This window comes from Benincasa hispida, chromosome 2 (assembly GCF_027475165.1).
Source record: "Benincasa hispida cultivar pf3 chromosome 2, pf3_genome.v1.1, whole genome shotgun sequence".
Classification (NCBI taxonomy): domain Eukaryota; kingdom Viridiplantae; phylum Streptophyta; class Magnoliopsida; order Cucurbitales; family Cucurbitaceae; genus Benincasa; species Benincasa hispida.
Genome location: NC_143479.1, coordinates 200,184 through 214,967, shown reverse-complemented (window position 1 = coordinate 214,967; position 14,784 = coordinate 200,184). Strand labels below are relative to the sequence as shown.

The window sequence follows — 14,784 nt, the reverse complement described above, 5'->3', positions numbered from 1 at the left end:
TGCGATATGGTTCGAACTCTAGTACTTGAGCCTCTTGTTCTCTCTCGGTTGAGTGGATGTGTTTGGTTTGAAGAAGAAAGGCACCGAACATTCTTGAAGTAGAAGTCTTGGAAGAGTCTTTGTGTCTTTAAGGGTCTTCTTTCTTTTAGGAGGGTAGCTTCAAGAGTCTTGGGAGTCTTCTACTTATGAATTCTCTCTAGGCTCTCTGAATGTAGAATTGTTGATCCTTACAAATGAGAGGAGTTTCTCTATTTATAGAGCTCCCTGATGGGCTTCATGGGCTTGGGCTTGGTTGGCCCATGTGTCTGGGCTTAATTGGCCCATGTGTCTGGGCTTAATTGGCCCATGGGCTTGACCTTTGGGCCTAATTAACTGGACCTGAACCTGGTCTTTGGGTCTAATTAATTGAACTTGGTCGGGCCTTTGAGCCTAACTATTTGGACTTGGTCTGGCCTTTGGGCCCAATTAACTGGACTTAGGCAGCCCATATTTGGGCGTAATTTGGGCCAACGCCTAAATTATATAGTCAAATTGGGCGAAATTAATTTTACTCAATCGACATCTACGACGAAAACACAGAGAATTTGTCCTCAATTTCAATTTGAGACACATGTCTAACTCTTATTTGGTCACAAATTTGACGATTTTCGAATTCTGTTATTAATTTAACAAATGACGTGGTTGTCCATGATTGGTCTGAAATACCTCCTCCAACACTGTTAATTTTGAAAGTATTTTCGCATATTATATTATATTATTTAACAAAATTTTAAAATCTATTAAAAATATATGTACTAAAATTGGACATTTAAAGTATAAAAATTAAAATTGAATAAACTTCAACCGAAACTAAAATGATAATTTAATGAAAAGGGAAAAAAAAGTATTGTTATAATAACAAATGACATCTTAAAAAAAAATGTTTGTTTAAACAAATAAAAAAAGAAAAAAATTGGCTTATGAAATGATTGAATTGGCTCCTAACGAAATGCCTCTATGTTCACGCACGTGCCACCTGCCGTCTCGCATATTCGTTTTCTTTCCCTTCAAATTCTTCACCCGCCCCTTCTCTTCCATCTGTCCCCAAATCAAAATTCTCTCTGTTTCTTCTTTCTTCTTCAGTCAAGCTTCATCAACATTCAACAATGGCGGACACCAAAACCACTTCCATTCCCACTCCTCTTCTCAGAGATGAGCTTGACATCGTCATCCCCACCATCCGTAACCTCGACTTCCTCGAAATGTGGAGGCCATTTTTCCAGCCCTATCACTTGATCATTGTCCAAGACGGCGACCCTTCCAAGACTATCAGAGTTCCTGATGGCTTTGACTATGAACTTTATAATCGTAACGATATCAATCGGATTCTCGGTCCTAAGGCCTCTTGCATTTCCTTTAAGGACTCTGCTTGTAGGTGCTTTGGCTACATGATTTCTAAGAAGAAGTATATCTTCACGATTGATGACGACTGCTTTGTGAGTTCACTTTACTTTCTTGTGTTTGATTCTTGTAACGGGTTTTACAATGTGGGTACTCGGCTACTGGCTTTGGCTATATCTTCTTGCTTAGTTCTGAATTTTTTATGTTTGAATGGAGAGTTCTTTTGTGATATGGTTTTCTTCAGTTTGATTATTTGGTCTCTCAATTCTATTCGATTGATATGTCAATCATCTTGTCCTGTTTTCTGCCAATCTGGTCTTTACCACTAAGTTTTCTTGAATTTGGGATGATGGTTCTTTGGAATTTCGGATAATTTCCAAAAGGATTGTTACTTCATAAATGTAGCTTTTAACGGCAGGCAGAGAGACTGCAGAGAAAAATGAAAAAAATGAAAGTGTAACGTATCTGTTGAATAAGAAACCTTGTCAATGTTAAAGGTTGAAGATGGAACTTCATGCTGGTCCATTAATTTCATGCTTCAGTTTCTGATGGTTTCAATCTGGTAGATGATTTAATGTTAAATTTAGCTTTACTTATGAGCTTAAGCTTTTGAGTTAATCAGTGATTTAAGATGATATCAAAGCAACCTTGTGTTCAAATCCCTGCAATACTATTTACTTCCCAATTAATATTGATTTTTACCTGTTGAGTCTTGTACATATTTTATGATTATATAATATTAAATTTACCTTCACCCATGAGTTTAAACTTCTGGATCAATCGGTAATTCAAGATGGTCTTTCCTATCTCTAGTTATTGAACTTTAGTTTAATTTGAAAATAGGGTAATGGTTGATTTTTGAATTGCCCTTTACATATTTAGAATTGTTGTACTCTTATTCTCTAAAACACTGCAATCACTGCATGCCATACTTTCACCTTGTATCTGGGCGCTTTTCAATCTTCTAAAAAATTTTTAAGGAATAAAATGTGCTTCTTTTAGAAACTTCTTGTGATATCCAACTGCAAACTGAAATGTTTGAGACAAGCAATGTGTTTTCTGAAAGCATGTTTCATTTAGATTCACTCAGCTCACAACTCATTTGTAGTAGTCCAGCTTTAGAATGATGATGAGATGTATAACTATAATCCCATCCCTCATTCGTGCAGCCACAAGAGAATTTCGAGTATAAAAATCTTCCGTGTGCATTTCATTGCTCTGTATTGGGATATTATTGTGCCTTCTTTAATCATACTTTTGTCTGGATATACGTTGATTCAAACTATGGATGTGAAGTTGCAGATGTTGATCTTGTAATGCAGGTTGCTAAAGACCCCTCTGGTAAAGAGATTAATGCACTTGAACAACACATTAAGAACATCTTGACGCCATCAACCCCATTTTTCTTCAACACCCTTTATGATCCATATAGAGAAGGTGCTGATTTTGTCCGTGGATATCCATTCAGTCTCAGGGAAGGTGTCCCCACAGCAGTGTCTCATGGACTTTGGCTAAACATTCCAGATTATGATGCACCCACCCAACTCGTTAAACCACTGGAGAAAAACACAAGGTACCCGGAGAGAGACACTTGCCAAACATTGTAGAAATTTGGATTTCATAATGTTTGTGCAAGAACACTTCTTAGTTCTTACTTTGATATTACAAACAAGATAAGCACCAATTATGGAAATATAAATTTGAGAGTGCTGGTATCTCTTCCTGCTATAGAACTACTGTTCTATTCAAAATACATGATGAAGAACGATAGCATACAAACAAACACAAAATATATCAGACTACTAAACTACCGTGCTAACAACCACTCCACATCCCACTATCCTTTTGTCCCCTGGTTAATTTCCTTACTGCCGTTTCCTAACATGAGTATTCACAATCGGCGGCCTAACAGTTTGCTTCTGGAATTCTAATGTTTTGACAGTGCCTTCACATCTCAGGTACGTCGATGCAGTTCTGACAATACCGAAGGGCACCTTCTTTCCCATGTGTGGAATGAATCTGGCATTCAACCGTGATCTAATCGGTCCCGCCATGTACTTTGGACTCATGGGAGATGGCCAACCCATTGGTCGCTATGACGATATGTGGGCTGGCTGGTGTATGAAGGTATATCTTATGCCTATATAACCACTCTCTTCAATAATATGGAATGTTCAGTTCAACCGTTCATGTCTTTCTTTCTGCATTCTGCATTCGTTCTGTTTTTGCAAACATAATCTCCAACAAACCCTCGAGTCGTAACCAAATGACTGACATCTTTTAGGTCATTTGTGACCACTTGGGATTTGGAGTGAAGACAGGATTGCCATATATCTGGCACAGCAAGGCAAGCAACCCATTTACAAACCTCAAGAAGGAATACAAAGGAATCTTTTGGCAGGAACAGATTATACCATTTTTCCAAACTGTTACCCTACCAAAGGATTGCAACACCGTGCAGAAGTGCTATATTGAACTCTCCAAGCTGGTGATGGAAAAACTCAGTTCAGTTGACGAGTATTTCGTCAAGCTTGCGGATGCCATGCTTACTTGGATTGAAGCTTGGGATGAGCTGAATCCATGTGGAGAGGAAGTAGTTGAATTATCCAAAGTTGTTTCAAAATAGTTTATTTGATGTTTTTTATTACTGCTTAAAGGTTTAACATTCATTCGATCAATGCTTTTGGTCTAAAGTTGTCTCAAAGTTCTGTGTGTTTTACGCACTCATTGTTCTTGTTTGAAAATGATTTGGCATTACATCTTGAATATCAAGAAAACCACATTTTTACTCCTATGCAAAAGGGAATCTTTAAACTTGGAACTTAGAAAATGAAATGAGGATAAATTTTGACATTTCTTATCAGATTAGGAATGAAAGAACATCTTTAAACTTTCTCTTCCGTTGTAATTTCAAATTCTTGTAATATTTCTTTTTGGGAAATTGCATTATATGGCAAATACATTTTAAAAAACCAATGTCATAACTTCAGTTTTTTGACATGTTTGCAAAAAAGTAAAACCTAGGGACACATGCCTAATTTTCAATTTTTTTTTTTTATTAAAGTTGTAGTTGTCCCTTTCTTTTTTATATGTGTATATATATATCATAAGAATATCAAACCTCTAACCTCAAGAGAATGAATACACAATTGAACTATTGCTCAATTTGGGTTTAAAAATATAAATATTGACACTTAAAAAAATGGCTAGTTAATTTTGGAATCAAATACATATTTATTTCAAATGAAAAAATGACTCTTGCCCATCTCTTACTTATCCAAAGCATCTCTTTCTCTTCCTTTTGACTTTTAAATTGAAGATTTTTTACTAAAAAATATGAACCGAGTTTGGCACCTTCCAAATGAAAAGGCCACCTTATCAAACTTTTGAAGTCATTTGGTAATAAGAGAATCCATATGAAATTGATTGCCATGTGAGATATGACCTACTTGGCTGGATATCTTTAATTTGATTCAACCTTTTAATCATCTATAACATTGTAACAAGTCCTTATGTTCCCAACAATCCTTGTTTGGACTGCACTGCAATAGTTCTGCTTTTGATTTCCCTTTTTGCTTTGTGAAAAACCCTACCAGACAAGCTCAACTTTCAAAGCTAGCAAAAAGGATCTCCAATCTTTTTTATCGTTTGAAATTTATCTCTTTAAAACAAGATCCATTTGTTAGACGAATATCTCTTCATTCTGTATAATATTATCCACTCAACTAAAAGAAATCATATTAGTAAAGATAAGGTCTTTACTTGTATACCTAGAACCTTTTCATGTGAGACTATATTTGGATCTCCAACATCGTCAAAGCGTTGTAATGAGCTTAAAGCTTTATCACTCCAATTCCCACCAATTCGATGAAATAGAAAACAATATCTTTCGCAAAAGGTATTCAACAAAAAGTACTACATCAAATAAGGATTCCAGATCTCAAGGATACAAGTAGAATACATCCTTAAAACGATGGATGCCAGAGAAGAATGAGTAGACAATTTTACAACTCAATAATAGAATACTTCAAGAATGGTCCAAGAACTGTACCAACATATCAATGTTTATGGAACAAAGTTAGTTCATATAAGAGAAACATATCATGCTACTTTATTTTGAAATTCTCCTCAGCCTACCAACAGCACTCCCAGCAGCAGTGCATCAAAATCCACTGCATTGTTCACAATCAGCACAAGTTTTGTCCTGTCACATCGCCTTTTCCAATATGAATCAGTCGTCAAAACCATCCAAGCCAGTGCTGCTTACGGATCTGAGTATATGCAACCGTTTACGACATAACAGAATAATCAGAGATGCAATAAGAGATTGTTTGTTCACAGTTCATATTGTTGAAGTGTATAAAGAGAGCATAATGTTTTTCTTATTCTAGATTTAACAATAATGTAACTGATACAGGCAGCTCCAATATGGTATGTGATAGGAATTTGAAAGCATACTAGTTCAACAAAGAAAGTAAAAGAAAAAAGTTGGTCGTTCTGCTTCCTAAGCATTGCGCATCACCTTCCAAACATGAAATCAAACTTCGACGAAAACCATTCCATGCATCATGATTCCTACTAACCCTTTCCCACGTAATTTAAAAAAAAAAAATCCTAAGCTACATTTCATGAGTTTCTCCTACAAAAGGCCCGAGTATAGATATGAAAATGAAACTTTGCACCATTTTATTTTGAACTAATGGATTTCTATGGAGGTTGTAGCATAAGCTTCCTTTAGAGATGCTGTATTATGGGTTCATCTATATAAAATCTCTTGTACTTTTGGTGGATGGGCTCCTAAACGAAAGAATACCGATAATGCATTCGAAGGAATAATATACATGAGCCACCCCAACTTTTAGGTAAAGGGGAAATGGTAAGACAAGGGATTTATTGTTTTCTTCTCTATGGCAAAGTATGCAATGATAGATAACAAGTTGGCAAAATTTAAAGAGTTGGATTTCTCTTTGGAAGCAACCATCCTGTGTTAATACCTCTCGAGTTTAAGCTCCAGAACTATAATCCAACTTCTCTGGAATTCCTTTACTCCCAAATGACTGTAGACATTTTTATGGACAGGATTAATTAACTCGTGGTGGGTTGGGAAAAAAACACTAGTAAAAGATTTACTACCATACTAGATAACTTTCAAATATTCATATCATTCTGCCTATTAATGTTTTTGCAATTTAAGATCTGAATGCAAGTTGGAAACCTCATCGATTTCGATATCATCAAGATGTCAGGAGAGAAGGATCCTCCAGGAATTAGTTCTAACATCCCAACAGTCTTTCACCATACCCTTCCCATACCTAATTGTGGTTCTAAAAACTCAACCTCCCCATTTAGAGTCTTGAAAGAAAAGGAATCCTCGCATCTCTTCCTACATTTGATCACAAAATTCCGTGGACAATGAGGTCTTAATATTACAGTAATGTCTAGCGAACCATCCACAACCACGAATAGTACTCTTCCCCCATAAATACTAGCAACCACTTAGAGACCAAAAGCTCGGTTCTTCTCTCGACGATTTCCCACCCAAAGGCTGCCACCTTATGGTTAGTAAAATTTTTCCATTCCACAAGTTGGTTTCCAGAATCAATGCCTTCATGAACCCAGAGGAAATTCACATGTTCACTTCAAGGATGCCAGAAACATTCATAGGGATTTTAAAGAAGGAAGATAACAAGTAGGTATAATGATCGGAACAGGCTCAGTGAAAGTAAATCCTCCCCTTTTAGAGAAATTAACATTCTTCCTTTTTTCAAGCCTTTCTGAAACCCCGTCAACCATAGAATTCCAAAAAGTTATCCTCATTGGGGTTACAACCAAATGCAAGCCAAGTCCTCCAATGGCCAACCAAGAATAGTGCTTTGGAGATAGATTCTCATACCTGAAGGCTGAAGCCCATTCAAAACCCTATTCTCTTAATAATCCCCTAAAATAATAATATCATTAACAAGCAGCAGGGCGTCCATTTTGGTTGTTCTCAGATGAACTTTCAAGGCTATACTGGAGACTACAAATCAATATTAGAAGGTTGATAGATCCCCTTGCCTCATGCCTCAAGAAGATTTCAGTTATAGATATTAATCTTTCCTTATTCACATTATACATACAGATGGTGGAACACATAATCTGGAATGAATCAACAAACTACCCAAAGTGGTCAACTTCATTCAGAATCAATGATTTCAGTTCCAACCTGATATTTTTATAATAAAGCTGTTTGGTTTTGTTTATTGCCAGTTCCAGCAGGACAGATCCTGACCAGGAAATAAAACCTATGATTCCAGTAGACCAGCTTTCCCCTATATTAAGTTATTCGATCCAACTTCTCATGTTACATTTTCTCTCTCCCCCTTTAGATCACATCCTTTCCTCTCCTGGCCTGCCCTTATCTTGTTTCCCTCCTAATCTTGTCTTAAATCTAGCATCTTTTCTCCTTCAAAACCACTTCATTCCAAAAGAAACCAACTCAACAACCTAATGGGCAACGGGACAAGATGTCCTCCCCAAAACCAAAAGGGATAACAAGAACACCTTCCGATTTAGGTTAATAGTGAAAGTGATGTCATTACAAAAGTGGCATACTTCTCTCATTTATCTCTTAAAAACCTTTTGCAGCATCTAAGAGGTTAAATTTGTTGGTATTTCTTTCCTCCTCCTCTCTTCCTCAAAAGCCACATTATTTCTCCCTCTCTCTCTCACTCATTCTAAATTGTTTGTGCTCAACATTTCAAGATGGTCACGTATAATGAAAAGTGTTAGTTGTAAAATCACCTTAGCCCTTAGGATTGCGTTACCTCCTTTCCCTCTTCTGTTTCTTTCTATTATATGGTTTTGATCCTGATTTTAACAACTATCAAGTTAGTTTTTGTTGGTTCATGCTATTTGTTGATTTTTGTCAATAAGGCTCTCATTGTAAACACAACTTCAGTAATACAGTAAATCAATGACAAGAACAGTTGGTAAACAGCTAAAATCACATGCTTTCCAAAAGCCATCACAACTCAACTACATATTTCAGGAATACAGTAAATCAATGACAAGAACAAGAAAACTTCCATTTAACAAATATATATATCTATATACACACACACATATCGGTAAGGGCCATATCAAATAAATTAATTCTAAGTGAATATGATTATACATTCAACTCTTGATCTTCATGTTATGTTAATGGAATTGACATGGTGAAGATAATCCAGCTCGCAGTCAAATAAATGAAGCTAATTTTGTTTTAAAATGAAAGTAAAACATAGAATATTTCATTTTCCTTTCCAGATATTTCCTGAGGAATTCCTTCAGCTCGGGCTTACTAACGTGGGAATAAAAATCCAGTTTTGCAAGAGAGAATCATTGGTAGGTACCTGTTTTTTCATAAAATCTAAGTGATCCGGAGGCAGCAAAAAGCATTACTTTCTTGCTTCACCTGCATGGCTTGCCTCTGGTGCTCAACGCGCTGGAGTTGTGATGAAAGCTGCAACAAGTCAATGGTGGGGCCACCTTCACTAGGATCTGCCAAATTTGATCCATGGAAAATCCGATTTGTAATTTCAAAATTTACTGCATCACTGGTTTCAGATGTTGATATGGGACCAAGGGTACAACCTTCCGAAGCATTCAACCCTGATGAATTGAATTTATTGGACACACCACTCACAGAAACATGAGAGCTTACTCCCATGAGCTTTTCAGAAAGTTGACTCATGCTATAATGATTTTGGCCATCAAGCAAGACCAAAGGACGACCAATGGGAATCCCTGATGAATGAGTTGAGGAGTTTTGTGTTTGAGATGACAGAAGAGAGAGAGCACAACCGGAGTCTGATAATCCTGATAGTCGGTCGGTTGATGCTGCACTAAAAACACTGAAGTATTCACTGCCTAATGAGGGGTTGTGAAAGTAAGAACGAGAACTGGAATTCACACCTCCTACACTAAGAGGATATTGATTACTGTTCTCCTTGAACATATTTGTGGCAGATGCATTCGGTCCATTGTCATGGAAAGGGGGAACTTGAGTTTCGATGTCGTAAGGAGAGAAGAGGGGTTTTGAATGCAAGTGGCCAATAGGAAGATGAACAGCAGACAAAGGCATATATTCATTCTTGTCTTCAATTTTCACAGTCCTACACCAATCACTTGTTCCATATTTCTCTGGGTGCAAAAGACCATTTGGTAATAACTCTTGGCAGATAAAGGACGTTGCTGTTAATGCCGTTCCTTGAAGCCTGCTACCTGTAGTTTATTTAAACAGTTACACGACCAGAAAATTGATGTCTGGAACATTAAAACTAAAATAAAAATAATAATAAACCGTTTAAAGTATTCACATGAACAAAATATTAAATCAAGAATCATGAATTGGAAAGCAGAATATTGGTGCCTTTGGTTAGTTTGTGTGTGAAACGAATTTGGTAACGTGACATTCCACAGAGTGCAGAACCAATAGTTACACAAACATTTGACAATACAAATATAGGAAGCTGCAGGTGTTTTTAATATTTTTTAAAAACTAGTTTTGGATCTTGATATTTCCAATTGATATTCAGGCCACTCAGAATCAGCTGTCACAAACAAAAATCTTTGTTGACGTGAATCTCATTACATCAGGATCAGAGAGAAGTTGAAGAGAAAAAGAGATGATAGAAGCCAAAATTTCCATTGAGCTCTTTCAGTTTTATAATGGGTTTTTGTTTGGAAAAAATTATTTGACAGTAAAAAGATACTCTACAATTCAGATGTATCTTTAGGTCATATTTATGTTGTTAATTTAATAGCTACAATAACTGTATGGAATTCCTTGCATGTCAAAATAAAACATCTCCAATTGATGGATAATGTCATTTCCATGTATAAGTAATGGCACCAGATTCAAAATAAAGGTTCAACACTCAGAAACTAATCTAAACCTTTAGTTTCTCTTGATAAGACCCAAGAAGAAGAAAAAACAAAAAACCCAAAGAAGTTCATTAGTTGTTATGTTAACATTTGGAAAACCATTTAGACTATGTTTCTGTTTACATTGTCCTCAGTCTAAGCGTATATCAGAATCAGATAAATATTTAAGAAGATCCACGAATATCAATTGCATGATATATGGGTGTATCTAAGAAAGATCATAGGAACCAAGAACATGAGGGAAGCTAAAAGCGCATATAAAAAATGATGAGCAAGATCATGGTTAAGCACACTGAATAATAAAGATTCCTTCTCATCTTGATGATTTTCAATAAATAAAATTTTAAGAAACAGAATGTACATTGATAAAAAAAAAATGTGGTCGGGAACTCTAGATGCTAATTAATTGAGCATATTAGGATAGATCAATAAATAGTTTAGACAATGAAATCAGAATGCACAGATGCAGCCAGTATAATGAAAGAAAGATTGCAAGAGATGCTCCAGCTTTAATACCATTATATGACTGAAGAAACCTTCCAGCCCTGCCAGAATTTATAGCCACCTGAGGCTTTCTTCGACGTTCATTATGACCTGCAAGACGTTTACGACAGCTGCGCTTACCATCATCAAACTCGGCTAGCAAATGAAACCTGGAAGTCAAAAGCTAAAACATGTTACAGCAGCATTCGATTTGCTTTGTGGGTGGAGAACAAGTAGTAAAAGCCTAAGGTAAGTGCCCAATCAGGACATTCAATGAGGTCACCCACTTCCCCCTCATTTGATGTTAAGTGTAAAGTTAACGAGGATGTTAATCAGCATAAAAATCAGGTTCAAATGGACTAAAATTAATTTCATGAACCTGTGTGGATCTCCAGAGTGAACGACATGAACATACATATAGCTTGGGATACCTTTTACACCAAAGACATTTATAGAACAATATGTAAAAGCTATATGCTAATTTTGCAACTAACTTTATACAGATCAAACAAAACTAATTTAGCAAATACATTGACCTTGATGAAGAAAGAGATAAGCACAGAAAAGATTAGAAGTAAAATAAACAAAACTAGTTTTATGATTTCAGAAGAATCTGTGTAAAGCAAAACACTTAATATCCTGAACAAATTTTAAAGGGAAAATGGAGATTTTTAGGATAAGTTAGAAAAAAAAAGAAGTAAATGAAGTCAGGGATCTTGATTCGAGGGAATTAATTACTTGAAAGAACAGTTGGTAACAATTGTACAAAATAGAACCTCCTTTCTTTTTGCTTTTTACTTTTAAGGAGAAAAACCTTGTTTTTGTTTCAATAGATGCGAAGAAAGAAAGTACATCCGACGTGTGAAGCTTTGTTCAAGTATGAAGTTATTTCTTTTTCATGTTAATTGCTATCAGTTATGGGAGACAAAAAAGTAAGCACATAGGATTATGACTGATGAAAATTAACAAACCTGCTACATTGCTGACAAAATCTTTGTTCTATACCATTCACAATAACTTTTGCAGTCTTTGAGTGAACTTCACAAACTTTATGCCTCTTGTGGTAATCTTTAGAGGAGCTGAGATCTTTATTACAGCCATAAACTTGGCAGAAATAAGTTTGCGAATTCAAACCGGAAGCCCGTACCCGTTTTGAAGGCATCGACGACTCCGATGATGATAAAATGGGGGCTCCCTTAAAGAATTTGTAACCATGAGGATCCCTTTGGTCAGCAAATCTCCCCAGCTTTAAATCGATAAATGACGAATCCCGGCTGCTAGAATCCACAATAGAGCCAGAGAGCTTTGAAGTGGATTCATCCTCCCCCAGAAATGCATTGGAGGAATTCATAGTTGGATTCAAAAATCTTCCACCAACAACCTTACTGCTCAAAATATCACAAACTGAATTGTCAGGTAATTGTTTCCCAATCATTTCAGGGAAAACAAGTTCCCCAAAACCTTGATTATCAACTTGTTGACTTGTTGGTAACATATTGCTACCAAAGCTGCAAGGATTTTTGAATTCCCATCCCAACAAAGAATCTTTATTCCTTGCAAGTGAACTAGTAGGTGAATTCATTTCATCAGACATACATCCCTTTCCTTCAGAAACATAACTCCAAGACTCCATTACAGAAACAGAATGAATCAGCAAGAGCTCGCCTCGAAAGGAAAAAGAAAACAGCCTTGAAAATTTCAAGAACCACCAACTCCCTCTGGTGCAAATTTACCCAAATTTCAAAGCAAAGTTGTACTTCACTAGTTAAACATGGAAGATCTTTCATAATCACTGTTCAAAATCTCAAAACCCCCACTTGAACACAAGAAGAAGAAAACCCATATGTCGTTTCCAGCTCTTCCCCAACCCAACATCATGGCCAAAAAAACAGAAAACCCCAAATGGGTTTTGGGGGTAAAAAAAGAAGAATATATAAAAGAGAATCTCAGCTCAGAGAAGCACACGGCCAGAAAGCACCAAAATCAACCCAAAAACTCTGAACCCTATGTTGAATCATCAAAAGGAAAAGGAAGAAATCAAGAAAAAACCAATCAATAAACTGAATGCAAAGAAAGTCCCAGAGAAATTACAGAGCAAAAATGCAAAAGCACACAGACCCAAGTACTGAAAAGCCATCAGAGAGAGGGCTATAAGAAGGAAAACAATGAAAGTTACTGTGAGAGAGAGGGAGAGAGGAGAGAGAGAGAGAGAGAGAGAGAAGAACTCACTTTAGCAGTGCACACTGTTCATAAGGGGTATTATGAAAAAGGGCTGAAATGGGGTTTCACTTAATGTCAAAGATATTTTTGGTGTGCTACACAAACTCCATGGAAGAAGAGCCTTGTGGCTGCCATTTCTGGGGACAGAAAAAAAGGAAAAAAGAGGAAAAGGGGATTAGAAGGTAACGGTTTTTAGCTTTGCAGAGCAGTCGTTTTCCCAAATGAGTTATTTGCTCTGATTAGTTACAAACAAAGTAATTGATGGATCAAAAAGAGAGAAATTTCCCACTAAAATTGACACATTCATGGGGTTGTCTTTGCCAAGGAGGCAAAATATTGATTGATTCCCCCATTAGCCTTGTTTGAGTCAACGATTATTACCCAAAGCTTTTAAGACAAACAACAAAAGGCTGTCCTTTTCTTCTTCTTCTCTCTCTTTTTCTACTAAATCATTACGTTATTAAACAGTTAAACCTTACCAAATTTTGTACCTAATTCTCCCATTACCATTATTGACGGTGTAGCATTTCATTTCTTCTTTTTTTTCAAAAATGTTGTTTTTTTTTTAAAGAAAAATCCAAGCTTTGTCCACTCAATGTTCATTCATCCATTGTCTGATCTGACCACCCCTTTGCATTAATTTTCTTTCAACCCAAATTTTTCACATTTTTTTCTCGTTTGTAAATACTTTTTTATTTCTAAATTTTGGATTTATTTTCGATTTGATTTTCGAAATGTCACATATTTAATCTTAAAGTTTAGTCTATAGTTTCAAAAAATTATAATTTTATCTAAATTTGAGTTTTATTTCAATTTAATCCTTAAATGTCAAGATTCATACTTTAAACATCGAATTTTTTTTATTAAATACTTGCTTTTTATCTTTAGAGTTGACATCTATTAATTAATTTAAAAGAAGTATCAATAATAAATTTTGCTATTTGAGTAACTAATAAAAAATCGATGTTAAAAGTGTAAATCGTTAAATTTAAAGATCGATTTAAAATAAAAACCAAACTTCAAAGTTTAAATTGTAATATTTTGAAATTTAGGGATTAAACTAAAATCAAACTCAATATTCGAAGGCTAAATATATAGCATTTTAAAAAATAGTGATAAAATTGAAACTAGACCAAAGATTCAAGGGACTAGTTTTTTTTTTTTTTTTCTTGGTCAAGCTTCAATAAATTTAACAACTTGGGAGCTAAAAGCTTGAAATCCAGTCCAGCTATTATTCAGAAGTCTTTTCTGTAGAGAAAATAAAAGCAAAAAATTTATTAAAAAAAAAAAAAAACTGTTAGAAGACAAAATGTGGTGATAATCTTTAACAAGTTGGGAATCCCTCCATTCTTACTCTGTACTTTTATAACAAAACAAACAAAAAAACAAAATATCATTTTCTAAAAAGAAATAATAAAAGAAAGTGTGAAAAAGAATATGTGAAATGAATGGTGATAAACTTTCATTTGTAAGAATGAAATGAATTTAAAAAATAAAAATAAAAAAACTTAACTTAATTTGATAACGATTTTGTTTGATAATATACAATTTTCACTTTTATTAAAAAGCATCTGAAATATTTATTAAATTCTACAAAAAAAATATTTTTTAAGAACTAATTTCTCTTTTTTTATTAAAAAAAAATATTGATTTGATTTTCAAAAGTATGGATAGAATAGATAAGTAAGCAAAAAAAAAAACACTTTATAAAAGTTAAGATTTTCATAAATAAATTTAAATGGCCTCTATGGTTTAACAGGCTTAAATAAAAATTAGAATTTCATAAATAGA

At 35.0% G+C, this 14,784-nt stretch overlaps 2 protein-coding genes across 3 annotated transcripts; one reads left to right on the top strand and one right to left on the bottom strand.

Annotated features, from left to right (window-relative positions):
- The first annotated feature begins 1,030 nt into the window (after positions 1-1,030).
- Positions 1,031-4,174, top strand: LOC120071580 (putative UDP-arabinopyranose mutase 2). 2 transcript variants are annotated; one of them, XM_039023917.2, is made up of 4 exons: positions 1,031-1,475; positions 2,703-2,953; positions 3,339-3,507; positions 3,665-4,174. In XM_039023917.2, the coding sequence occupies exons 1-4, from the start codon at positions 1,146-1,148 to the stop codon at positions 4,004-4,006; spliced, it is 1,092 nt and encodes a 363-aa protein (XP_038879845.1). In that variant the 5' UTR covers positions 1,031-1,145; the 3' UTR covers positions 4,007-4,174. The 2 variants fall into 2 exon arrangements, with proteins under 2 accessions (XP_038879845.1, XP_038879846.1); XM_039023918.2 differs by having other exon boundaries at positions 1,035-1,475; positions 3,698-4,174.
- A 1,079-nt stretch (positions 4,175-5,253) lies between these two features.
- LOC120072244 (uncharacterized) lies at positions 5,254-13,452 on the bottom strand. Its single transcript, XM_039024663.2, has 5 exons — positions 13,003-13,452; positions 11,745-12,777; positions 10,807-10,943; positions 8,757-9,627; positions 5,254-5,651 (listed from the first exon to the last, which is right to left on the bottom strand). Exons 2-4 carry the CDS (start codon positions 12,404-12,406, stop codon positions 8,774-8,776), a joined length of 1,653 nt encoding a protein of 550 aa, XP_038880591.1. The 5' UTR covers positions 12,407-12,777; positions 13,003-13,452; the 3' UTR covers positions 5,254-5,651; positions 8,757-8,773.
- Positions 13,453-14,784: the final 1,332 nt, after the last annotated feature.